The 27556-nt window shown below is 40.1% G+C and overlaps 1 protein-coding gene across 3 annotated transcripts in view; it reads right to left on the reverse strand.

The window, feature by feature from the left end:
• Positions 1 to 27311, reverse strand: part of TFEC (transcription factor EC) — a 47318-nt gene extending 20007 nt beyond the window's left edge. The window contains exons 1-5 of one of the 3 annotated variants that reach the window (XM_074942287.1): positions 27257 to 27311; positions 25208 to 25303; positions 5405 to 5519; positions 4446 to 4502; positions 1409 to 1484 (exon numbers count right to left, since the gene is read on the reverse strand). In XM_074942287.1, coding sequence (XP_074798388.1) covers positions 1409 to 1484; positions 4446 to 4502; positions 5405 to 5519; positions 25208 to 25303 — 344 coding nt within the window. In that variant the 5' untranslated portion in view covers positions 27257 to 27311. Of the gene's footprint in view, positions 1 to 1408; positions 1485 to 4445; positions 4503 to 5404; positions 5520 to 17984; positions 18114 to 25207; positions 25304 to 27256 lie in introns of those variants that run through there. The other 2 variants (XM_074942289.1, XM_074942288.1) reach the window with 2 other exon arrangements.
• Positions 27312 to 27556: the final 245 nt, after the last annotated feature.

Genomic DNA, 27556 nt, shown 5'->3' on the forward strand with positions numbered 1-27556 from the left:
ACATCTGATGTGAACAAAATCTTATTTGGGGGCTTAAGGGTGGTCTTTCTTTAACTCAGTTGGTACACCCATCATTGTATTAGTAGCATCAACAACAACATGCCCACTTTACCCATTTTGGGTTGATGCCAGAGAACAAGCTGAGCTTGTGAAAAGGTCATTCCCTAGAAAGGGTTGTGACTGTGTTAACTTTCTCACTGGCAATTTTGCTCAGAGTGGCTTGTCATGCCACGCTTATACTTATGTAAGTCTCACACAGCTTTATATTATTATAAAAATCCTTAATTTAATAAAAAACTTCTTAACCCTGAGGAAAAAAGGCTGAAGTGTCAACAGAGAATTTTATTCTGAGCATCACGAAGCAGCCACTGATGAACAAATGAAACCCACAATATTTGTATAACCAATTATATCCAAGTTACAATCATACTGGTGCATACTTTTTAGGCTTCACTGAGTGACATGAAAAATCCAAAGCTAAAAGTCTAGGCTTTAAATAACTTACTGAATTGTTCTTGCTCATCCTGCAATAGGCTTCACTATGGTGTGTCTTCCCCTGCTCCCATTTTGTTTACTGCAGAGCTCTGAAAGTTTGCTAGCACCAGAGAAGGCCGGCAAATTGAAGGTCATTGACTCCCTGTTTTCTATGTTAAAAGAGTTAAAGCCAACTCTTTTAATAGGGCACGCTGATTGCAAAGACTTTCCAAAAGCTAATCTTTAGATACTATCTATTAAACAGAACTGTTGACAACACAAACTATTTTCTTACAAATAAATTAAAAGGGATGATGAAAATATAAACATTAAGAGAATGCAGTAAGGTGTAGCAGCATAAAATTTGAGTTACCGCACATTTATTTATACACTGGCATAAAAATTATAGCCATTTTTGTATCAATTCAAAGTACCTGAATTTCCCTTGCCTTTCAGCTTCTTTTTTCAGTGAATGTGGTTTTTATGAAAGGTGCCCAATCAACAGCCTCAGAGACTGAAGTATTCTGTTTATCTAAAGAGCAGGTAGCAGCAGTGCACATACTGCTTCATCCCATTAAAGGGACCATCTCTAGGGATGAGAAGGTAGTTCATTCTCCATTATCATGCTACCCGTGGCCTCTCTGGTGAGACTCCGAACAGGCATAGCAATTATTCCCAGATGTAATGGTGGTTTTTGTGGTGTGGAGACTTCTCTCTGAGGAAACGCAATGATAAGACCACCAACTCTTTTCATTACAGCCATCAGAGGTTAATGATTTTTGCTACCTATCTGACCAGCTGGGCTGGATTTGAACTAGTGACCTAGAAGCGAAAGTCTCTGTATCCCATTAACCGTTTTCATGGTTATCTTATCGCTCCTTTCCCTCTTTATTTATACTATAGACATTGTTATAGAAATGACTGTTGAACTCACGGATCATTAGACTTTGGAATAAGCGTGCCAAGCTCCTTGATTCGGTAATTAATATTATACCTTCTTCTTCTTTCAACTATTAAAAAAAAGAACAATTTACTATGGTCATTATGAAACATTCTTTGGAAAAGGCCTAATGAAACATTTTAATTAGTTAAAAACAGGCAGACCAATATAAGGACCAGTGCAAAACATTCTGATTTACAATGATAGAATTAATCCTGAAGTTAGCTTAGAAATAATAAATTACCGAGTCAAATTCAAAACCTGTATCGCTCAACATCCCTTTGCCTACTTGTCTCAGGGTCTCAGTAATGTAGGTTTGCTTTGATTTTTAATGTAATTGACTTACCGCTGTGGTCCAGGAGGGAGCAAGTTCATATCCCTCCACCCACAGGGGCAGCTCTCCCTGCAAGGCCATTACTTCAGGGCAGATGATATTAAGGTTGCCACCATTTACTATGGCTGGGGTTCCATAGAAGCCCCAGTATCAAATGTACTAGGTGCCTGTGATTGTCCCCTCTCCACATCCATTCTCCTGCCTGCAATGGCCATCTCTGGTCTTCACGGTAGCTGGTGCGCTTGCCTCCACTGTGGGCCCACAATCCTAGGAATGAATTGGGCTCATATTGCTTATAAGATCACAATGAGGGTGTGTCTACCCAATGGGATACTGTAATCTATGAGGGTATGATTTCTAAAGCACACTGTGTTGCACATTCATTGGTCCATGGACACCGTAGTGGTGAGTACTAAAGTTACCCTAGTGCACTTTAATGTACTATTGTTTCAAACAGCACTACATTAAAGTGCAGTAGCACGGTCTAGGTGGGCCAATTAATGAGCAATACCTTAGTGAGCTTTAGAAAACACTCCCCCATAAAGCACCTTAGCCCACTATGTAGACAAGCCAATGGTATGGTTCTGGGGATGCCTGCCACCTTCTAAGAGATGAGTCACTGAAAATGCATCTGGCCACTTAAGACAAATATGTGGGTCAAAGTATCAGGCAACTTACGCTCCCTCATCGTATTAATTCTTTTGAAACAATAAGAAGACAGACAAAAATAGGATGTTTAGTCGACTGGTTAATAATTTCACCCATGAAATTTCACCCATATTCTCCCTTCTATGTGTTGCCAATGGAAGTGTGCATTACTAGGAAAACCAGTTATATCATCAGCGTGTCCATATTATAAGGACAAGGAAACAGAGCATTTGGTGCCAAACTGAACACATAGAATTTATTTTTGAGATAACTAAACAAAACACTGAATAAAGCTATCAACCACTATACCTTCCATTATGGCACTGGCTAAGATGTGACTGTTGATCTGGTGTGGCACGAAACACATAACAAGCTTCAATGGTTATTTTTAAAATAAACAAAGTTAAAAGCTATAGGAACCAGTTGAAACTCTTAAAGTTTCATATAGGTTAAAGCTGATTTCTTAGATCCAAACCTATCTCTATGATTTTGGTTCCAGAAATTTATGTGGCCTATTTTGCCAGTTCCTCTTCAGATGTTCTTGTAAAATTTTGATCATAACTACAAAATGTGAACTTTAATTGTGCCTGGTATCTGAATGCTAGTGTAGTTCAAATCCTCTTCAGACCATCTCTAAAAAATATGATCCTCATAAAAGAGCTTACCTTAAAGGGTTATTTTTTAAATCACTCCAGCAAAACCTTTATATTTAATGCCTTAATACATACAAGCAAACAGATAGTCGGGTTAGCCTCCAGAGAGAGTCTGAGCGCTAAAGTGTACACACAGAACCAAAGCAATGTGAAACATGCCCCATGGCTGAATATTGTACTCATGACATATAGCTAGGCTTCAACGCAGCCTCCAATATTGTGTACAATTAAATGCACTCTTCTCACCCACTGAGATGCCTAATTAACTAATTTGCGTGAGGTGATTATGGTCTAATAGTCGGAGGGAGCAACCTAAGCAAAGACAAGATTTGGCACCCCAAATGTATGCTTGCTACTCTCTTTCCTCCCTCTCATTAATCCAAACAACTCAGCAACACCTGGAGTTTCCTACCTGTGTCTTTTCCTCCTTCAGAAAGAACTCTTCATTTCTGACCAATCGTGAAACAGGCAGTGGCTGCTGCAGGGCTTCAAAAAGGATGCCACAGCCACCATCAGAAAGATTTTCAGGGTGTGTTTGTAACCCCAAAAGGCCCCATCCACAAAAATCTGGGTGGAAACAAGGATACCTTCTGGAAGGGGGAGGTTAAGTGAGCAAAACGTATTCTACAGCAAGTGAAGAGTAGCTTGCATGGGTGGGTGGATGATACTACACTCCCAGTACGCCAGGAAGTATCCTGCTTAACCTACGTCAAATGTTATCTGAGCAGATGGAGAGATAAGAACTCCTGAGATCTAATGCTAGTCTGATTCTGACCACAGAATTGGGAAGTCATTGAATAGTTGGGTCTCAGTTTCCTATTCTGTAAAATGGGGATAATAATACATATGTAATTCACAGAAGTAAGGGAGACAGCATGGTTTAGTGGACAGTGTATCATACTGGGAGTCGGCAGACCATGCTTGCATTCCAGCTTTGCCACCAGCTCACTGTGTGACCTTGGGCAAGCCACTTTATCTCTGTGTCTCCTCCCACCCTTTGCCAGTCTTTGTTTGGACTATAGGTTCTTTGAGGCCGGGACTATCTCTCGCTATTTATTTGTACAGAGCCTAGAAAAATGGAGCCTCAGTCTTGGTTGCCACCTTTAATCACTACAAAAATATAATTTATTATAAGTTATTTATAAGTATATGCTGTAAGAATTAATTCATGAAAATATGTAAAGTATGTCAAAGGTTAAAAATGTTATATAAGTGCACAGTATTATTTTATCATCTCTGGGAAGAAAGCAATGTATTTATGGAGTTCTTTTTTGTCTCCCCCCCCAGAAACAGATCCTTTCTGTTAGTCTTGGACAACAGCAGATAGCTGGCATACTCCATTTCTGTTCTCTCTGGACACAACATATAATGATATAGAAGTAGAACATATACTCACTGAGGTTGTGGTTGTCCTTTTTTTGCCTCTCCTTTGCCATTGCTCGTGTATCTGCTTCTGACAGAAAGTAACATTTATTAAAACAGTCCTTGGGTCACAGTTCTACTACTTTCTCCCTGTTACAGTGTCCCCTTTTCATTAAGGCAAAGTTTTTAGGCTTTAGAATTTTTATCAATTCCCACATTACTAAAGAAGACTGTGCCTTTGACCAGTACTGCATTTTTCAGTGTACCTGACAGGTTTCTTAAGACTTTATTGAACATGCATTTTAATTAAAAAAATTAGAAGTGGTAAGAAAGAACATTACATTTAGTACTTTTTTCTCCAATTTGCTGTACTTTACAGTGGGAGGAATCCCTGCCCCCCAACCTTTACAATAAACTAATGTGAATCTGGATTTGTATATCCCATAATGCAATAGTTAATCAGATTTCTAAGATATTCATATTGAACAAACTTACTGTTTCTTTTGAGTGACACTAATAAACCGTACATGGTTGTTAGCATTCTTTGGATTAACTGAATGTAACTTTTAAAGTTGTTAATCCATTAATATAGATTCTCCTTGAATAGACGTATTGTAAGCTTTTAAAAGAGCCATTTGTTCAATCCTGGAACAAATTTAATGGTCGATAATTTATTTATGCTATTGATTAGGAGCCAAAATGTGGAAGAATCCTCTATGTTTCCTAAAATAATTAGGTTTATTAGAAGCATGATGTTCATAAAAATGACAGAGTACACATTGTTTCTGAGTTGCTAAAGTAGAGGACCCAGTGTAAACATTTCCCTTGCTCTTTGCTCAACTCCTTAAAGGAAAGAACATACACTTTGCAAATTCTTAAGCAAAAAATACTATGTATTTCACATATATTTTATTGATAAGGTTCACTGAATTTTTAAAACAAACATCACTGCCTCTTAAATTATTACATTCCAAAATCCCAGAGCTATATTACCTGTGATTTCCCTTTTTAGTGGTAGAGTAGATGGGCAGGAAGCATTTGTAAGACCCATATTAGCAGGTGACAATCCTTGGTCACTGTTGTATATATCCAAAATGCTACTGGACAGCTTAAGGAAACAAAGGAAAAAATAGGAAAAAAAGAATCACAATATGTTACAAGCTTAAAAGATAAAAAGCATAAGTAAATGCTAAGAGCAAGCATAATGACAGGTTTCAGAGTAGCAGCCGTGTTAGTCTGTATTCTCAAAAAGAAAAGGAGTACTTGTGGCACCTTAGAGACTAACCAATTTATCTGAGCATAAGCTTTCGTGAGCTACAGCTCACTTCATCTGATGCAGCTCACTTCATCTGATGCATAAAAGTGGAAAATGCATTTTTATGCATCAGATGAAGTGAGCTGTAGCTCACGAAAGCTTATGCTCAAATAAATTGGTTAGTCTCTAAGGTGCCACAAGTACTCCTTTTCTTTTTGCTAAGAGCAAAATTCTCTATCAGATGCGTATTCATGTCTCATATTCTTCAGTGTGAGCTGCATATATGCATCTAAAGGAGAATTTGTCATCATCTTGTATTAAATAAAATTAAAGGTTAAGGGTCAAAGCCTGCCATTGTTCCACATGCAGAACTTTGATAGAGGACAATGTGAGTTTTGTATGTTGAGTGATGGCAGAATATGGCTCTTGGTGTCTGATTCTGAAATAATACTGTAGCCTATTTTCCAATAACAAGATTACTGCAGCTACACTTCAAACATGAGTTAAGTTGAAAGGGAAAATAACCTTGCTGGGCTTTACCTAGTCCCCAGTGAGTACTTAACCACACCATTGAACTCAGAATTAGTATTTTGGATTGTTTATTCTTTAACAATATAAAGAGGCTAAGGCCCGATTGCTTTTAAAAGAGGAGTGAACAGAGCACTGGAGAACATGCTGTTGGTGCAAATCTTGCAAAGTTACAAGGATAGACCAGAAACTCTACTGGCCTTGATTCAGCTCTACCATGTCTGGCTGTACATAATATTGTATTGTTCCTTCCTTTGTGAAATGCGATATGGTACTTGAAAAAACAAAACAAAAAAATTGTTAAAAGGGGTGAAGGTTGAAAGAGTGTTCCTATGGATTCCTGCTAGCACCCCAAGATATCAACCTTTCTTTGAATAATTCTAAACCCTTTTAAAATAAAACCCAGTTCTGGAAATCTAGAAATGAGCAGTTTAGACTCCAATCCCATATAATCAACCCTTCATCGCGCACTATCCCCCGCACCAGACTTACAATTAAACACTGTTGTGTGTCCATGTGAAGACAGCTGTATACAAATGTGACTCAAGCCAGCCCAACAGACAATAAGTCTGGGAAAAGCAGAAGAAAAGATGCCAAATATTGTATTCTGCCATTTTATTGCACACACAACTTCTGTGCACAACATTTCTCCACCGTGGCCAATGTACAACAAGTTAGGGGCTTTTGTCAGTCTGGTCCAAAAAATTTTAAAAAGATAGATGAAAAAAGCAAAGACAGTTTGTTTTAGTTGGGGGAAAAGTAAACTGTCCTTAAGATACAAAGTCTCTTTTAAACTGTATAGACCTTCATTGTCCCAGTTCTTTCTTGCATCCTGACCATGGGATTGGGCTGGGAAAGCACTTCCAGTTCTTCTACCTCTTCCCCTCAGGATGTCTCCTCTAGATTTCCCTTGCTTCCCTTGCTTTACGTTCCTGAGCCCCTAATTAACTATTTCTGTACCTTCCCTAAGGTTGGGCACGTACCTCATTGCAAGCTGCTTGGGACTAAGGTACTTTGGTAAAGATTTGTTTAATGCTTATCTGTCCCATGCTAGTGTTACTACATTCTTTCGTGAGTCATTTTATGTACCTAATTACAAAGAAGCTTTATCTTCTAGGGGAAAGAAATCTCTTTAATTTTAAAGATTTTCCACTTGAGAGTCCAGTTCACTGCAAATTCTCCTAGTAACCAGTGGCAGAATGAATCTACCATTGCACATGTTGCACACATACAAATAACACCACCTATGTACTTCAAAGCACTTTATCAGAAGACTAATACTTCAGAGCACAGAGCGCTCCTAAACACATATAGAAATCACCAAGCCAAGTCAGTTTTGAAAATCCGCTTAAATATTTGATCTCTCAGTGCAAATAAATTTTAAAGAATGTTCGGAATTCACTTGAGTATTACTCAAGAACAAGCTACGTTTAATATGTAGGATTTGAAAGCTAAGCACATTCCCATCATAAGCACCTTTATTTCATTCCTGAGTAGTGAAACAAAGAGTACTGTAGTATTTATTATATTTTTAAGTTCGTAATATCTGTGTTGCAGTCATACTATAGCTGAACTATGATAGTGGATTTTGTATCAGCTCCAGGTGTATATTTAGGGATTCCTTTGAGATTACATTACTGTAAATTAATGCAGAAGTTGGGCTCCTGACACTAGATTAACTCAGTAACTTCCAACAGCCTAATCCAAAATCTTCCTAATGGAAATGTTACTATTCACTTCAATGGGCTTTGGATCAGGCCCTTATTGGGATTAATCTTATTGTTTTAGTGAAATGACAGGGAAAAAATAACTATTAATAAAATAATAGTTTTCTTACATACAAATAGTCCAGCAAATGTGATTTCTTCAAATAACTGCAGTAAAATTCTCATACGCCTATACATACATATTCAAAACTAGGTATTAATATCGTAGTAATGGTAAATACATTATAATTTGTAATGTTCTGTAACAGAGTGCTGAAGGCTAGCACTGAGCCAGCACTCTGGTCACCATTGGTACTGATTAGGTTCTCCTGGAGAAGGCCTAATTAGAAGAGGTGCACCAGATTACCAGGCCAGATTGGGAATAGTCAATAAACCAATTAGCTCCTCTGACAGGGAAGCTGTAAAAAAGGGCACAAGAAGGAGTGCTCAGGGGGAAAAGAGAAAGAGAGGAACAGAAGGCTAGGAAAGCTTGGCAAATGCAGGGGGAATCCCCTGAGTAGAAACACCTTACCTACCTCCTCCCCCGCTTTTGGAGGCTGGATCAGGAAGTTGAGATACAGTGTGTAAGTGTGCAGACAATGCTGTGTATTTGTGGAGGGATTAAAACTCTAAATAAACAACGCAGTGGTGTTTACAAGCAAGAAGATCTCAGGGTAGTGTGTTCGTGGAAGAGATAGGGGTGCACCATGCTGCTTTGTCATGATCTGGAGGCTTGGCTGGGATTGTGCCTGTATCTGTGTGGTCTGGAAACCTGACAGAGAAGCTGGTGTTGAGTTTTGGCAGTCTTGGCGATGTGGGAACACCACAATGGCTGGTGGAGCAGCAAAGAGAGCTGTAGAAGACACTGAAGGGCTTCCAACAATCGCACCACACAGAGAAATAGTCCTTGCTTGCCTTGCAGGCAGAGCAGCAAAAAATCCAGCAGGAATTTATATGGCAGCAAATCCAGGTTCAGCAACAATTCCTGCAAAGTTTAAATTGCTGAGTCCTACAATGGAAAAGAGAACCTAGGGATAGGACTCTGTAGGATGGAACAGGGAGACTACCCTGATGCATTTGGTTACTTTTGAAAGGGTGGCAGTGGGAGCCAGAACAATGTGGGCCTTCTGGCTAGCAGCCTATTTAACTGAGGAAACACAGGCAGATTATACAGCTCTCAGTGATGAGCATGCAAGAGACTATAATGTGGTTAAAGCAGCCATCTTGGATCCGGTGGGCCAGTCCACAGATAAATATTGCAAGAAATGTAGAGTGGCAAGAATAGTAGATGGAAACAGAGGCCCAGGAACCAGAGGGGCAAGAATGACCCCCCCACCACCAAAGAAGGTGTAAGTGGGGGAGAACAGCTCAACAGGCTGCCCTTCGTGTGCTGACCTCAGGCTGAGACAGAATTATAGGACGGAGCCACACCCACCAAATGTGATTTTTGTGGGTGGAAAATGGGTAGCCCCTGTAATAGGATCCAAGATGAAGACTCTGAGGGCAAGGAGGGGCAGATGCCTGGTAGAACCTCCATTAAAGGAAAAAGAGCAAAGGGGAAGAAACTAATTCTAATTAGGTTCCCATGGAGAAGGCCTAATTGGGCAGAGGTGTACCTAATTACCAGTCTCAGTGTGCTCTGCGTTCATGGAAGAGGCAGGAGTGCAGCATGCCGCCCCATCACAGATACCAATGGCATTAAATAAGAATGTGTAGATGACAAAGAATGGGATGGATGATATGAACAGATGAGTTAAATTGAAGAACACATCTAAATCTCAAGAGTTAAGCCATATAGATATAATCTATATATCTGTCATATAGATATAATCAAATATCCACCATCTAATCACAAAGGCATGAATTATAATGACAAGGTCCAACTCTGAGAAAAAAGATCACAGACATCTAACTAGATGCTGATAAAAAATGATGCAGTAACCATGAATTGCACATGACAGCCCAAGAGCAGATGGGGGTTCAAAAGTACCTCTGTAGTGACAATCACCCCAACAAAGGGTGAACAAACTCCCTGAGGGCATGTCTATACTACAAAATTAAGTTGACCTAACTTATGTCGACATACAGCTGCTGCAGAAATTACATCACTTGTACATGTCTACACTTTCCTCCTTTTGTAGATGGCACACGTCCTCACTAGGACTGCATGCACTGATTGAACTGTCAGTGTGGGGTTTCATGGAACAGCTTCTGCAAGCCAGCAACAGTTGATGTAAGCAACACAGTGTCTACACTGACACTGCATCGACCTAACTACATTGACTCTACACCTCTTATGGAGGTCGAGTTATTACGTTGGTGCAGTGTGCGAATTACATCAGTGGGAGTGAAATTTTAGTGTAGACATGTACATAGTTAGATTGACATAAGCTACCTTGCATCAACCTAATTCTGAAGTACAGACCAGGCCTGAGTCTCAACAACTGATATAAAAGGCCCAGAATCATTTCCCAACCCACTAACATCACTGTTGTCTCATAGAGATTAAGCTTCAGACAGTTTTTCTCTCCTCTACGTTCCATTCTCAGTGAGGCACTGGGAAAGCAAAGCTACCACACTATCTGTATGTTCATAGACTGATGGCAATGCAGTCCAAATAATCTCCCCATCTCCCCAAAAGCTCCATGTAGGTGTTAAAAAGGAGTGTCCAAAAGAAGTCTTGTAGAGAAACACCTTGCCCCAATTCGCCCTATAAAACCACTTTTATATGGAAAGATAAGAACAAAGCCATTAAAGAGAGAGAGAGACCACTGAAATCTGGTCCCCATTGAAGTCAATGGCAAAATTTCTATTTACTTTAGTGGAACCCAAATGTAACTTACCATGTTCCCAGCCGAGGAACAAGGTGATTCTATGAAACCTTGTGGTCAATGGTATCAAAGACTGAGAATAGACCTAAAAGAATCAAAATAGACATCTGTCCTTTGTCCCTTGCTAGGAAATAGTTGGATCAATAACATTAGACCAAACACTCTGCCATATTCAGGCAAAAAAACCCCCAACAACAAACAAACAAACAAACAGGACTGAAATGTTCAGATAGAGAGATAGAGAGAAGAAAAAACAGAAGATAGATAGAGAGAAGATAGAAGATAGAGAGAAGAAAAAACAGTATGAAGAGGTGGCTTCTTGAGCAAGGGCCTAACCATCAGTAAGATAATGGCACCCTAACCTCCCAAAAGAAGATGTTAACAATCCTGATTTATAATTCATCCCATAACTCCCTGCTTGAATTTATAAGCCACGTGGGGCTAGACGCCAATTTACAGGTCACAGGTAAAAGTTTCCCTAAAACCTCAAGCATTTTAGGGAGCAAAAGTATCCTAAACTCTATAAGAAAAGTCGGACAAATCTGCACCCACAAAAGCAGTCAGATCAGTTCTATCAAACAGAAGTGCCGTGAAGTGAATTGTTGTTTCCACACAATGCCCAAAGTCAGCAAACTAAAATGGCAGTAGATTAAATGCCAGCTTTGTATTAAGCAAAAAGACATGAGGTGGTTGTTCCTGTGATGTAGGTGGGGAAATATTATTTTCCGTTATCCCTTTTATACAGATAGCAATACTGTGATTCAGGGACCTTGGAGCCCAAGCTCTAGGACATTCCCCCAGGGTGTCACAGAGCCTGGGCTGCAGTCCAAGCCTGAACATCTACACCACAATGAAACAGCCCCATGGACTCACAGGGCTTGGGCTGAGTTAGCTGACATGGGCCAGCCATGGGCGTTTAATTGCAGTGTAGACATACCCAAAGTGATCTCGCTTGAAGACACTAGGTTTGATTCTGAATTACCCTGCACTTTATGAGAGGTTTCAGAGTAGCAGCCGTGTTAGTCTGTATCCGCAAAAAGAAAAAGGAGGACTTGTGGCTTAGAGACTAACAAATTTATTTGAGCGTGAGCTTTCGTGAGCTTCATCTGATGAAGTGAGCTGTAGCTCACGAAAGCTTATGCTCAAATAAATTTGTTAATCTCTAAGGTGCCACAAGTCCTCCTTTTCTTCCTGCACTTTATGTAGACATTTACCTCAGCACAAAATGGATGTAAAACACTGAGTCAGAATGATAAAATTTGACACCCAGTTTGCACTGATATAAGTGACTATACATGCTGCAAGGCAATAGAGACTGTCATCCACTATGTTCTAGGGGGGTTAGGAGCATGCCTTAGCATCAAAAGTGCTGGGTTATAATCCTAGTTCTGGCACTCACTTGCTGTGTGCCCATGTGCAAGTTGTTTGACCTCTCTGAGTGCCAATTTCCCCATCTGTAAAATGAGTATAAATATATTAATTTTTGTCAAATACTGGTTTTATAGTGCCTGGATGAAATGTCAGTAAATGCTATATAAATACAAAATATTATCAAGCCTGTCAGAAACAAAGATTGGAGCAGAACTCCAGAGTTCAGAGCTCTCTTCCTCCATTTGTACTCTAGATGCTTTCTTCTAGAGTGGGGGTTCTGCTTCCTCCATCAGGATATATAGGCTACTAGAGATTTTAAACATCCTTACAAGTATAGATTGCACAGTGGCCTCACAGTCTTTGAAGCTGCTTTATATAGAGCAGAAAAAACTAATAGCAAAATTTAATGCAACTATGTGTCCACAATACTACAAGGTATAGATGAAGCAAAACAACAACAAAAACCTCAGAAAATCCTACTGTACATATCTTAAAAATAAATTGTCAGTTTTCTGAATATTAAAACTTCTGAACTATTTTCCTTCAAAAACGGATTCTTGTTTAAATCACATTAGGATCTACAAAGTAAGACAAATTTGATGCCCCTCTGACATGTATACACATTTCTCTTTTGGGTTTTTTCCCCCCATATGAAATTTCCACAATTTCTTAAATGATTTTGCTGAAACTCTATAAAAAAATTCACCTCTGGCATGATACCAAGCATGGAAGATTCTAGTACCAAACAAATTAGAGGTTAAAATAGAAATTGCACTATAACCTTGAGTGGTCACTTTTGCTGTAATGAGAGATGAGAAATTTTGTTTCCTGGTTAAATGTTGCAGAAGTTAGTTCAAACGTGACCCAAAATGTGGGCATTTTGGAATTATATACAAAAGACAAAAATTATACCCCAAAATATTATACAAATTATTAGGCGTCATTCACGTTATATCAGGCCACTTGCATATATATTAAGATCCTGTATGTCACAACAGGATTTCATGATGTTATATGATGTAGCACTGAAAGTTTATATACAATTATGGCTTGAACCAAATATACTCAAAACTTTGTATTTAAACCTCACAAAAACTTTTGTAACCTTACAAAAAAGCACAAATACTTTTGCAATGATATAATTATACATTATGTGTATGAAAGTGACCTTACAGTGATATAGCACCATTAAATGTGATGAATCCAAAGCACTTAAAAATGTCCTAACTGTACTAAATATACATGCTTGCTCTCAGTTTTGTGTCTGAGAGTGTACTTTGTAGATGACATGTATGTCCTATACACGTACAAACACATATAATAATTTCACCCACTTAAAAAGAGCAGTGGGAGAAAGATAGCAACTGTTAACACAGGAAATGATTAACCAGGCACACCCAGTGACAGTGTATTACTGGAAGTGAATCATACTATATGTAACTGAAACTGCAAGGGGAATTAATGAAAGCAGAACGTAATTAACCAAATTAGAATTTGGCAAGGATACCAGGCTTAACGCTCTTGCTTTTAATAACAAAAGGGCCACTAGATCTTCAATGACTGTATCAGAATATTGGTTTGACATCTCATCTGTAGATGGTGGTTCTCATCTGTAGGGCTCAATCCTGCAAGGTGCTGAACAGTGCACTCCAGCCTAGACCAATAAAGCACTTCAGCCCATGCTGAATTTTAACTTTGTGAGTGAGTCTCTGGGTAGGACTCAGCAGCATTTTGCAAGATCAAGTCCATAGTGCCCCCAGTAGCAAGTCCTGCAGCTCCAGGACTTTTGCTAGGGCTCTCCCATCCAACTACTGAAGAGGCCTGACCCCAGGGTGCAGGACAAATTTTATAGTGGGGGTGCTGAGAGCAACTGAGCCAAACTGTAAACTCTGTATATAATGGAAACCACTTCAAGCCTGGGGGTGCCGCAGCACCCCCCTGCACTCCTAATTCCAGCAGCTATGCCTGACCCTGAGGAATTTGTGCTATCTAATGAGATTACAGCTTGAATTAGTATGGCTGCAGACATGAATGTTATAAAAATGTAGTTCGTGGTTGCTATTGAAGAGCTGGCAGTTACCACAATTCAGTATCTGAAATACCATAGTTCCTTTTCTAAGGAAAATATCATGCTGCTAAGCAAACTAATTTCCTCATGTAGGGAAATATTGTGGTATTCCAGATATCACAGCATGGTAACTGTTGGTAGATGTCTTTTCAGTGGAGACTACATATATGAAACATATAATATATCAATATTACACACACAAAAAAACCCTTTGTTAAAAGAACATTAAGGTTGCTAAGTCAAGCACCCAAAATTTAGGAAATCCAAGAATTAAGATTGCCTTAATTTGGCCCCCTTGTACATATGTATTATGATTAAGGTTAAGATTCTGTCATGGGTATTTTTAGTAAAAGTCAGGGACAGGTCTCAGGCAATAAACAAAAATTCACAGAAGCCTGCAACCTGTGCCTGACTTTTATTAAAAATACCCTGGGGGTTGGGGGAGACTAAAAGTCAGAGCACTGCCGGGGGCTGACTTCCGGCAGCTGCTCCAACCCAAGCCACTGCTTCGGTTCAGGAGCTGCTGGTCCGACGGTCAGCCCACCAGTCAGATGCTCTGGTAGCCCCGGGGCTGACCCCTAGGGACTGCTGCTCTGGGGACCGCAGCTCCAGCAGTCCCAGGGACCACAGCTCCAGCAGCTGTGGGGCTGGCCACCAGGCGCTGCTCCAGTCCCACCGCTGCTCCTGGAACAGCGGCAGACAGCTGTTGCTCCAGCCGCAGGGGGGCTGACCCTACCCTGGCCACTGCTTCTGGCCTGCCTCAGAAGAAGTCAGAGTGATCCCAGAAAGTCACGGAATCCATGACCTCCATGACAGAATTGTATCCTTAATTATGATACAGTCTTTAATTGCATGATCACATTACTATTTTTCCAGGTTACTTTTTTTTTTTTTGGTGCATTGCAGTAGCATCCAAAGTCTTCTGTCAGGATCAGGGCCTGATTCTACTAGACCTTATACAAACACAAAGTAAACGGTAATTTCTTTTCCAAAATAAACTAGATTTTCTTGCTTTTGTAAAGTCCTACTGAATGCAGTAAAGCCCAGCTCTAAATAGAGTTTTAGTTTCTTTATAATATCTATTCCACTTTAATCATCTGCACTGATGTTTTTCCACCCACATGACTAGACCAAAATCAATAATCCCTGATTTATCCTAAAATTAGCTGGCAAGAGGCACTCATATGGTGAGCAGCCACCATTGATCCATTAGACCTTGAAATTCATGTCACCATCCATTGAGGAGGAGTCATACCTGTTAAGAATAGATACCTTCAACAAACACATGTATCTCTAATAGCTATACTCGTTTGGTCCATCTTCTTGAGTGTACAGTATCATAACAATACCTGTAATTGTAAATTTCCATTTCTGCTTGATAGAAATTAATACATCAGATGACATCTAAATTGCAGTGCTTGCATGTTAAATGTTAGGACAATCTGTCATTCACATTTACACCCTGTCTATACACCTCTTAAATCATGTTAATATTGGACCTTAAATTATAGCACAATTTTGTAAAATGATTCTTGTCGGTCTACCTTATCCAGGAAAAGTATGTTAGCACCTTTCTACTTAAAAATGGCTCTTGCTAATTCTTTCTAATTATAACTACAGACAGGGCCTTAATAACGCTAGAACCATTTTGATTGTCCATTTCATGTATTATGTAAAATGTTATTTGTTTTATTCATTCAGATTCAAAAAGTAAAAACAAAGTATTTAATTCCTTATCGTTTACCTCATTTGTTCAGTGTAACCAGGTGACTCAGCTGGCTTTAAACTCTGAAGTATGGATATGAATTTCAAAACATGCATTGATTTTTTCTGCACTTTAGTCCATAACTATCAAGTGACGAAATTGTCGACGAAATTGTTGCTCATACAATTATTATACAATAATATCTGAAATGTCAGAAATACATCCTATTTTTAAATAGAGGGGGGAAATTGGGATATCTGAAATACCTCTCAGTATCTGGCTTAGTGTGTGCTAACAGCTCACACAATGGAAGGGATCTATAGATAGGACATATAGTCTAGTGATTCAGGACTGGAACAGGACTCTGAAGATCTGAGTCCAACTTCTGGTTTTGTCATAGAATTGCTGTGTCACCTGGGGAAACTCAGTAAACCTCTCTCTCTCTCTCTACACTTACTCTGTAAGATCACAGGTAACAATACTCCCTTTGCCCAACCCTTTGTCTGCTGGTCTATTTAGACTATCAGTGCTCTGGCACAAGAGCTCTCTCTTACTAGGAGTATTTCCAGGGCCTAGGGATCGCTTTTGCAGTTGGATGTTAAAGGTACTCCAGTAATTAAACTTTTAAATAATTACTTATTAAAAATATTGACTTTTAAAGGACAATCACTGTATATTGGGAAATAAACTTGCTTCATTGCTAACTAATAAAAACGATACCTGTTTCTTTTTTCTTTATTTCCATGTAAAACATCAAGTTAGCAAGTGCTCCAAGTTTCAGACCTCTGTACTTGTACCCAGCACAAATTGCAGCACCTTCTACATTTATCTTTAACCTGGTTAATAATTGTACACTGCTTGACCTGGTACTTAACGCTCAGATATATTATGTATGAAAGCTGGCTATTTTTATCTTTGAATAATGAGCAGCAAGCTTGTTCATTATTCACAAGAGAAAAATGAACTAGTTTCAGATTCCCACATACTGTATATGCCCAGAAGAAATGTTACTACTGACCATACATATAAATGTCCATGGTCTAGCTCAGTGGTACCCAAACTTGTTCCTCCGCTTGTGCGGGGAAAGCCCCTGGCGGGCCGGGCTGGTTTACCTGCCACGTCCGCAGGTTCGGCCGATCGTGGCTGCCAGTGGCCGCAGTTCGCTGCTCCAGGCCAATGGGAGCTGCTGGAAGCAGCGCGGGCCAAGGGAAGTACTGGCCACTGCTTCCAGCAGCTCCCATTGGCCTGGAGCAGCGAACTGCGGCCACTGGCAGCCACGATCGGCCGAACCTGCAGACGTGGCAGGTAAACCAGCCCGGCCCGCCAGGGGCTTTCCCCGCACAAGCGGCGGAACAAGTTTGGAAACCACTGGACTAGCCAAAGGCTTGGGCAAATAAGAACAGGGCCTCATGTATCCCATATAGCTATGGAATCTGGTGTGGAATCAACTCCTTGCTGTAGAGTTGTGTGCTGGGCTATACATTTAATTCCTTTTTTAAAATGTTCCTGGCCCTTCTGGGTGCAAAGATAACCTAAGAATGTGAATTCAAAGCAAACTAATGAAGTGATACCTGACTACCGTGAGGTGGACCTGTGGCCCCTCGTCTGGACCACACCTATTTTAGTTTTTGTACTGGCCTCTGTAGAGCTGTTACAAAAACCTATTCTGTGCCAGGCTGGATACATAAGCTTCCTTGCTTTGCCACTCCCTCAAAGTAACCCGCATGCAGCCCTTATGAAGGGCTTAACTCCGACAGAGAGCTGTATACCAGTCTTTCACACCATGAATGAGTTTTACCCACAGAGTCCTGCTTCAGACTGGTATAACTCATGAAAAACTGGTACTAAGCATTTGTTTTGACAGCTCAGTTACAAACACAAGAGAACGTCCTCTCTGATATCAAGAAATGTCTCCACAAAGATTGCCTCAGAACTGTTTACTGCAACAATCTAAATTAACAAACTGCATTATTGGTTCTATACATATTAGACAGTTTCTAACCCAGTACTTTATCTTGTTTGTTCTAAGATTAGTATCTCATGATCCACATGCTTTATATATTTTTAACTCAAAATTATTGAAGAAAGACAAAGAAAATATTTGCTCACCAGTTTTATTTTTGAAGAGTCTATAATTTCCACAATATCGATAGTTTGGTCTTTCTCCTTCATTTTTCTCTTTCAGTAATCTTGTAAACAATATCTAGGAGAGCTATGCTGAAGCTTATGTACCTAGGTGAACTTTGATTCTTCCTTGGACTTTCAGACTAATCTGGTGTAGAATGTGATTGACAAAGCATTCACATTGACGTTATGCACCTTTTTCAAGTTACCCACAGTAAGCAAAGAGGGTTGTTAATATTTACTCTGGACCTTTCTCTAGAATGGTTTTGAACCCTAACAGTTTATGAAAATTGCCAAATGACATCAGTGCTTACTGACTGAAAACTACCCATACAATATGCAGCACTGGGCTGCCTAGTCCAGCATTATTTTGTGCACCCTTTAACGCAAAGGATACCTACTTGAATGATCACAGTAGTTATTAAATAAAGGATTTAGAGAAATATCCTGATATTTTTTCTGTGTGGTTTCTAGCAATGGGACAGACAGTAATTTTTTTGTAATCCATTCAATTACCAAATTGTAACCACCAGTATTTGACAAATAATTAATATGAATACAAATTATTAATGCCATGATGAGCAATTGTGACCTCAAAGACCTTGTGACAGCAATGGGATTTTGCAGATAGATAGAATCGTGCATTCATCATGGTTCAGAGAGATTTAATGAGAGCTTTTTATCCACTGCTGTTAACATAATCATAAAAATTACAGATGGATAAAGACCTATTAGGTCATCTAGTCCATACCTTGGTCAGGGTAAGATTATTCCCTACAGAACATTCCTATTGCTTTGCAGGTTATCAACATCACAAGGACTAGCCTGGATTGAGCCACTAGGCAACTGACAATTGCTTAATCAATTGTTTCCCTGTAAGGGCTACAAGGCTCATCTATGTCCTTTCCTCTCTTACAGGCTGTCTAATGGGTTATTCCCTTGTAACACGCTAGCTTGCATTTGTGGGTTCTGTTGTTCTTTTCTGCACTTGTGTATTATCCCCTTGTGAAAGGGTGTACCTAGCCTTTGCAGCTCCCTACAGAAAACACGGCAGTCCCAATACATCCCATCCAAGAAAGCAGCAATACAGGAAAAAAGGTGCACAAAAAGTAAGTTCTCCAGGCCTACTTAGAGGGACCTCACTGAAACAGCCATCTTGGAAACTACAAAGGCCCGGTCCTTCTAGGGCTACCAACAGCCAATCAGAGCCCAATCAGAGCCCAGCAAGCTCAGATAAAAGGAGATGCAGGGCCCTAGTAGGCCAGTCCCTGGCTGACACCAGAGGATTAAAGAAGCATGCTTCTCTCTGGTTATAGGAGCATAAGGATTAGCCAAGGTTTATTGCTGGCTGCATTTGTGTAGCTGGGTTTGCGCAGGGAGAGAGGGATCTGATAACTTTGGCCCTCTTATAAGGATGAAGATAAAGAGGCCTAGGGAAGTAGCAGCAACAAGTTGAATTGAGAAGTTTCTGGTTGTTGTTTATTGGGTTCCTGGTGTAGTGGGTGGGCCCAGGTTCCCCAAGAAGTGGACCGGGCTCACTTGGAAGCCCTAGAAAAAGTTTAAGTGTAAAGGACTCAGAGTTGAGGCTGAAGATCTTGGAGAGGGCAGATAAACCCTTAAACCCCTATAGAGATTTTTGGCCATGAGTCTTGTGGTATAACTGTAGAACGGATAGAATAACTCACAATGTTTGATGTATTAAACCTCTTTTTTATTCATGAATATTTTGGGCAAATACTTCTTGTAGATTTTATGAGAAGAGGTTTTTTTCAGTAATCTGTGAACAAGGTTAAATTTGTCTAGGTCACATGGTTTGTTTCTATTCCTTAAATGAATGAGCATAATTCCTGCAATCATGTTTCTGGTGCAAGTACTTATAATTACTAATTCAAAATGTGCTTTTCACCAGTATTCTCCAGTATTTGCTTATAATTCACTGTTCTCAGGAAATATTACTGCTAGCAAACTAATTAACTAGAATATACATAGAAAAAATGGATACAAAGTAAAACCATTAAAAATTGTGAAGGAATATTCAAAGGCTTTTTTTGTTGGCTTTCTTAGCACTAGAGGTGGTCAAAAAAATTGACACTTTTTTCCATCTAAAAAGTCATTCTTTCTCTTTCTCAAGTTCTTCTGGTGAAGCTAGTCCACATTTATGAATAATTAAATATTCACTGGGCCAGAGAGAAAGAAAAAGAGACTGACTCCATAGCCTAGTGGTTAAATCACTCAGCTAGGATATCAGAAATTTGGGTTCAAGTTCCTCCCTGGCCCGATGCAGAGTAGAGACTTGAACCTGCATTTCCTAAGTGAGTGCAGTGTCCTAATCACCAGAATATTGGTTGTTCTTTGGTAGGTCTCTGTGCTTTTTCATGAAGACATTCAAAAGGTCTAGGTTTCATTTTTGCTCTGTATTGAAATTAAAAATTTCAAAACCTCTATTTTTTTTCAAGTTAGAATTCTTGTTTCCCAGCCAGCCCAACTTAGCACTTTACAGGTGGAGCTCAGGCCCTTGCAGAATGGTTGGTTTTAGATAAGAATCCAGATGGCAGGATTCTAACAATCTTCTAATTCTTATGATGTAAGGTTTGGTGAAAATCATGTGAAGTAGAAGCCATTAAAAAAGTCAGTGCTCATCAGTAGTTGATACACTGCAATTATCTAAAATACTGCAGTTATTTCTTAAAGTATTAGTATTCATGGTATTTCAGATACCCCCGTATAATAACTATTGGCAAATAACAATCTTTTCATAGAGGCCACTGTTTTTGGCAAACTACCAGTATAGTGTTCCCATAAGTCTTGGAAGCATTATATATATATATATATATATATATATAGCAACACAAACAAAAGCTATGGTTAGTGATAGCTAGGATTGCACCACGACACCTCAGTTAATCCAAAACCTGAAAAGCCTGGAAATAAAAAGTCTCTTGCATTCCTTGACATTTTCACATTTCCTGCTACACTGTCTATAACAGGTTCCATAAGACTTTCACTTCCATCTCCAACAGATTCCAAAAGCAATGTGTTCCCCAACTTCATCAAACTTGCATTTTGATGCAAAATCTTAATGGCGAGGTCATATACTTTATATCAACAGTGACAGTCACACATTCCAAGTATTTGGAAAGTTAATACACTTTAGCCATGCTGAGGTTGCTGTTAAGGTTTTGTGTTAAAGTGCAAGTTTGGTGAAGATGGAGAGCTGGTAGTTTTTTGGCATCTGTGACCATCTCCAGCTATAGCAGTACTTGTACCTACAACAGAACCTCAGAGTTATGAACACCAGAGTTATGAACTGACCAGTCAACCACACACCTCATTTGGAAGCAAGCGGCAGAGACAAAAAAAAAAAAAGAGAGAGAGAGAGAGAAAAGCAAATACTATACAGATCAGTACTGTGTTAAATCTAAACTACTAAAAAATAAAGGGAAAGTTTAGAAAAAAAGATTTGACAAGGTAAGGAAACTGTTTCTGTATGTCTTTCATTTAAATTAAGATGGTTAAAAGCAGTATTTTTCTTCTGCATAGTAAAGTTTCAAAGCTGTATTAAGTCAATGTTCAGTTGTAAACATTTGAAAAAACAGCCATAATGTTTTGTTCAGAGTTATGAACAACCTCCATTCCCAGGTGTTCATAACTCTGGGGTTACATTGTAGTTAATTTAACCTTTCTTTCATTACAGGTGGCAGCTAAGTAATAATTACTACAGTTGCAGTCGGCCGCTTGTCTTAATATACATGTTGCATTCAACGCATCAGTCCTCAGTGTTCAAAGCTCAAGGATGCTATGTTACTTTCTAGAGCTGACATTCAGGCCACCGACGAGGGGCGCAAAGGGGACAATTTTCCAGGGGCCTGGGTGATTTAAAAGGTCCTGGGAGCCCCGGGCCCTTTTAAATTGCCCATGCGGGTTGCAGGGCTCCTAGGCGCGTGCAGGGTGGTACTGGCGGAGGCGAAGGCAGCCGGGCGGGCATGTGGAAGCCCTGGCTGTGCCGGAAGAGCACAGCCAGCAGCAGCTTGCTGGGCACCAGCCAGTGCAGGCGCAGCATTGCCCAAATGTCAGGTGGACCGTGTCCGCATGGGCACAGCTTGTGTGCGCATGCACCAGCCGCTGCACGTGGTCCAGCTCCACGCCCATGTGGTGATGCCACACCAAGCCAGCAGCAGCGTGGGGCCTGTCTCCAGCCCGCCCTGCATGATACACAGTGGCAGTGACTCCCCACCCCAGCGACCCTTTCTTGGGGGCCCATTGACAGTTCTGTCCTGGGGCCCGGAATTGCTGATGGTGGTGCTGCTGACACTAACAACAGTCAAAATAACAGGTCTCATCATATTGGATCCTCATGATTATGGAAAAACGAGTCTCGATCATATTCTGTTTTACTTTTAATTTTGTTTTTCTAATTAAAGTTCTAGGTTATATCAGCAAAATGGTGTTTTGGGTTTGTTATTCTTTCATTGCTGTAGTACTGCTGAAACAATGCTAGTCTTACATTTCCTTTGAGCAATACATGACGGTAATAGATATGCTTTATTTGAAACCAATGTTTCATGGTCAGAGACAGAACTGGGGTCTACAAATACTTGCTTAAGTATTGAGGCAGCTAGATTAAAATGTTCTCTGTCCCCTTATCTTTCTTTGCATACGTGATTTCAAAAAGTTGGTGATAAAAGATACCCCTGATCTAAAGTAGAAACTTAAGTGCAGAAGAAATAGAGCTAGTGCATTCTCCACTCTGAGTAGTTCTTAAATCAGGGGCCCAGGGATAGATGGTTTTCTGATATAAGGAAATTTAGACCAAATTTCAGTAAAAGCCAGATGACCAGCTGCTTTAGCACAGGTGGAGCTGCAATGAGCACCTACAGGATGGAAGGAGTATGTTCCTGTTTTCACTTTTCTGACCCTACTAATACCACAACTATAATTCGTTAATTAAGGGGCAGATTATGAACCTCTGATCAATTATTCACATAAGTAGTCCCACAGCCTTTAATGTGAACATTTAAGTCGCATATGGATGCATCCAACTAAAACAAACATCAGTTTAGAACTACACACAGTGGACAGTAATACAAATTCCCCAACCACATCAACCACCCACTAAGATTAGGAAAGAAAATGGTCTGTGGATTAGACCCTGTGAAGCCAAAGTTCACTGAAAAGGTGAGCTTTACATGGTATGTGGAAACCTAACTAGCTGAGTTCTAGCAGAGCGTAAGAGGGAATGTGTTCAGAACTGAGGAACAAACCATAGACAATGACAGAAGCACAAATTTAAAGTGTGTCTCTAATGCTTCTGTAGATCTCAGCTGCCACAGTGGAGTATAAGGAGAGGGGAGACCACTAAGTGAGCCATAATCACCTAGGGCCTGATTCTGATCCATCTGACAACAGTGTAAGAGTTATGTCAGGCCCTTGTGCAGAAGCACAGGGGAAGGCACAAGAATTCTCCCTAACTGCTCTTTGTGTCACTGTGCAAGGAGCTGGGACACAACTGAAATCCTTCTGCTTGCGGGCACAAAGATGATAGCTAGTGTGGAAGATACCTGCCTCTTCTGGGAAACTGAAAATCCTGAGATTTTAATTCTGGATGCTCCCTCCTCCTTGTCCCTGGAGCATCTTTTTATAACATGACCAAATATATAGAGATGTTTTAACTCAGGAAAATAATATATTCCTCTACTTTATGTGATGCTGGACAACAGTGTATCTGAAGAACTCAAGAACTGTCATCTAACCGCCCAAAGGGAGCAGGAAGGAGGCAGAGCCATGGCCTGCCCTCTCTCCACTTTGACCCCTGGAGCAGGCCAGGTGCTTCATGGGGAGCAGACTGTACCATCCTAAAGGACACACACCTGGCTGTTCAGAAAGAGGTTGTACCTCTCTGGCCTCCCAGCATCTTCTCCAACAGGAGCCAACCGGTAAATGGCACTGTTTGGCCCTGTGGAGTTGCAGTCAAAACAGTGTAAATAAGAGAAAACTCAGGTCCATAGTGTTTGACAGATTAAAACCAAAATGCTGACTCGCACCTGCAAGAAGAGAGTAGCCATAGACAATACACAGAGTGTGTATACTTCATGCCTGAAGCTAAACATTAATGAGGCTGGAATTAGCATACTTAGTTAATGAAAAATCTTCAGTTTTAAAGAAGGATTCCAGTCCTGCTTGAAAACCTACTTTTCACGGAGTCTTTTCACTCTCACTGACCATCCCTCTATACCATCTTGCAACAGTTAAGGCTCTTCCCATGCATCAGACTGATCTGAGAGTATTAACTCTGTTCATCAAGGACCATCTGTAAAGTGTTCTGCATATTTACAACGTGCTATAAAAATAATAATTTGAACTCTGAAACTGGCATAGAGATGTTTGAACACTCACTCCAAGTTCTAATTGCCAATCTGGGCACTATCACTTCGAGGGTGAAGTCTGGAAATAAGGATCACAACATGAGTCGGGGCTGAGAGGAGAAAACAGATGATATCTTAAGTAAAGTTTGAGCACTCAAATTATTTCCCCATATACGTAATGCTCCATTTTATTTACAACCCAAATTTTGTCCACTCTCCTTCCTCAAACTTGTAACATATTTGACAATGTAAACAGACTGTTCATCACATTTTTTAAAAATTGAGTCTATTGCTTTAATATTATTATTCAATTGGTATTTTTCATATTCTCACCTCAATGCTTATAATTATTCCAAATGGGTGCTGTTTACCAATGTTAGAGGTAAACCCAAGGGTCTCTGCAACAAATAGAGCTCACCCCACCATCTTTCCCTTCAGAGTAGCATGTAGGAGTAGCTGCTGCTACACTGGGGAATCTCTGAACTTCTTGCATGCTATTGGGGGAGGGAGACTTTATACTGGTTTTCATGGATCTATTTAGTCATAAAACCCCTGCACAGGGGTATTGAGGAGCTGAAGCTACTACTCCATCCCAGAGTCTGCAATAATAGCAATAGAGGAACTGTGCTGGAACCCTCTATCTTTATCCTGGCCACATCCTGGGGCTGTGGATTCCCTCAACCCCTATGGCATTTCCTGGCACAAAGACAAATAACTCAGGACAATGGGGAGGAAACTTCACCACTTGAAAATACTGCTTATTCCGTCAAACTATAGTTTACAATTCAATTCTATATCACAAATCTATATTACTAATAGCAGGATGAAAGTCCATAAAATACTTACAGTTCTTTGCATTAGTAGTGTAGCTTCGGAGCAACCTATCCCTTCGTCATTAAAACTTGATTCCATATTGATGATATCATCAATAACCTCCTCCATCTAAGAAAATAATAGTTTTAAACTATTAATGATGACCCATATTTTTGATAATATGAAACTAAAGAGAAAATAAACTGCAATCAACAGAAGTGAATTAAAAACAAAGATCAAATTCTTAAGCCTCATATAAACTTTCCTATCTGAGCAAGATTTTCATATATATTAGTTCCCATGAGTAAAGTAAAAGTGGTTGTGATTCACTAAGTTACTTTTTTCCCTGAACAACAACAGCTCTCTACCCATTCCCCCCTTCTGAGCCTACCACCTTGTCACACCAAGATCAGATGATAGAAGGGTTGTGGGTAACTAGTAACCATCAATCCCAACCCCTCTCAAGTCACATCCGTAACACATTTATCTACTGGTCCAGGAAGGCTGCCAGGAATCTGTGGTTGTTCAAGAATCCTGGTCACTCATGCTGCAGCATATAATGCTGCTGCCAAAATTCAGCAGGTTGAGTAATGTGTTGTGTGTTGAAGCACAGAAATTCATGGTACCTCAGTTTGGATATTCATTCCAAAGATTGGACACATATCCAAAACAGCCTGTCTGGTCCTAGCCAGAATCAGGAACTGCAGAAACGTGTGACACTGATAAATAATTAAACAGAAAAAACAGTTAAAATACTTTTTGAAACCTCAATATAGATTCAGTTTGGGTTCAGTTTGAGTTTTGAGTAACAATCTGGATTGGTACACAAATACCTTGTTTTCTTAACAAAGCAGCCCTGAAGAAGGCCTCATAGTCAAACACTGTTGCTAATTCTGTTGTCTATAGGTAAGATTCACTCATGTCATGTGGGTTTGTACAAGCGGAGCTGGTAGGGGAACTGTGGGTGGAGCAGCTGTGTGGAGGTGCCTGCACACTCCATGCTCCCACATGTCAACTACCATGAAAGGCCACAAATGGAGCAATCCAGGGATATTTATGCGGATCTGGGGCTCCATGCAACTGGCACTGAGAGACTGCAGTCACTACTGCAGCCAATAGCATCCCCAGAGAGAGGGTAACTATTCTGCAGCTCCCTCCCCTCCCCACCCATGCCTATTGGCCCTACACTGGGGTACTGTATTCCACTTCCCCAGCCCTTTCACACTCCACTGACATAGAACTCAACTACTCAGGGCATATGTAGGTGGAAAGGATTTCACCCTGTGGTAACAGCATATTCATGAGTCTTTTTTGTTCTATTTAAATCCCATCATGGGATAAAGCTGCTCCCTTTCTTATGCCATTGGATGAATTCTCCTTTTGCTAGTATGCAACATCTCTTGAAATCTACTGAAGTACTGAAGAACATCTTGATCTATATCTGACTGTATAAAATGTACAGGCCAGATCCTCAGCTGGTGTAACTAGGTGTAGCTCCACTGAAGTCAATGGTAGTGCTGAAGTCAATGGAGCTACACAGATTTACACGAGCTGAAGATCGGGCCTATATAAAATACAGCAATTAACTGAAAAAATCAATGAGTGGGTTATTGCATCTAAAATTTAGTCTGATCTGGTGTTTAACTTTATTATATATTTGAAATAATGTTTTTAGACAGAAATAACTTCCATTTGACAAAGGTTTGCAAATCCAGGTGCATATTCAAAAAAAATGGACAGTAATATACTAATGTCAGACTTTGTATTTGACATGCGTTCTGCAAATACAAAATATCCAGGTGCAAACTGAAAGTTTAAGTGTCTAATCCTGCAAGCAGCTAGTCACACTGGCATTCAGAATCCACGCACTTCAATGGGACTGCTTGTGTAAGCAAGGAGTACCCAAGTGAACAAGGGCTGTAAAGTGAGGCTATAAGAAAGGGAACACTGATGTGCTGCAGCAAAGAACTGGTACATGTACATTTAATTATTATTCACAAGTAACACAAGGTGTGCAAGATAACCACCATTCTCCTATACTTTCCCTCAGCCCTGCCTGTATCTTAAACATACATGCCATACCACATTTTCATGTTGTCCTCCAAGACCCAGCAGCTTGGTAACTGGACTTTCTGGAGCAACAATATCGCTGGCAGGAGGCATGTGTCCGTTTCTCAGTATGGGTGTAGCTCCTGCAGGCTGGACTGTATGGCAGTGGGACAGTGAGAGGGTTTGGCTGGAGAGCTTGGTGTCAAGTGTCAGGTATTGTTTCACTTGATGTTTCTGGCTTTGCTGTATGTGATATCTAGATTGATTTTCCAAGTGTGTTTGTACCTGTGGGGAAAAGGAAATAATTTTTGAAATTTATATTTATCAATACAA

The sequence above is a fragment of the Natator depressus genome, chromosome 1, assembly GCF_965152275.1.
Source record: "Natator depressus isolate rNatDep1 chromosome 1, rNatDep2.hap1, whole genome shotgun sequence".
Taxonomy (NCBI): Eukaryota; Metazoa; Chordata; order Testudines; family Cheloniidae; genus Natator; species Natator depressus.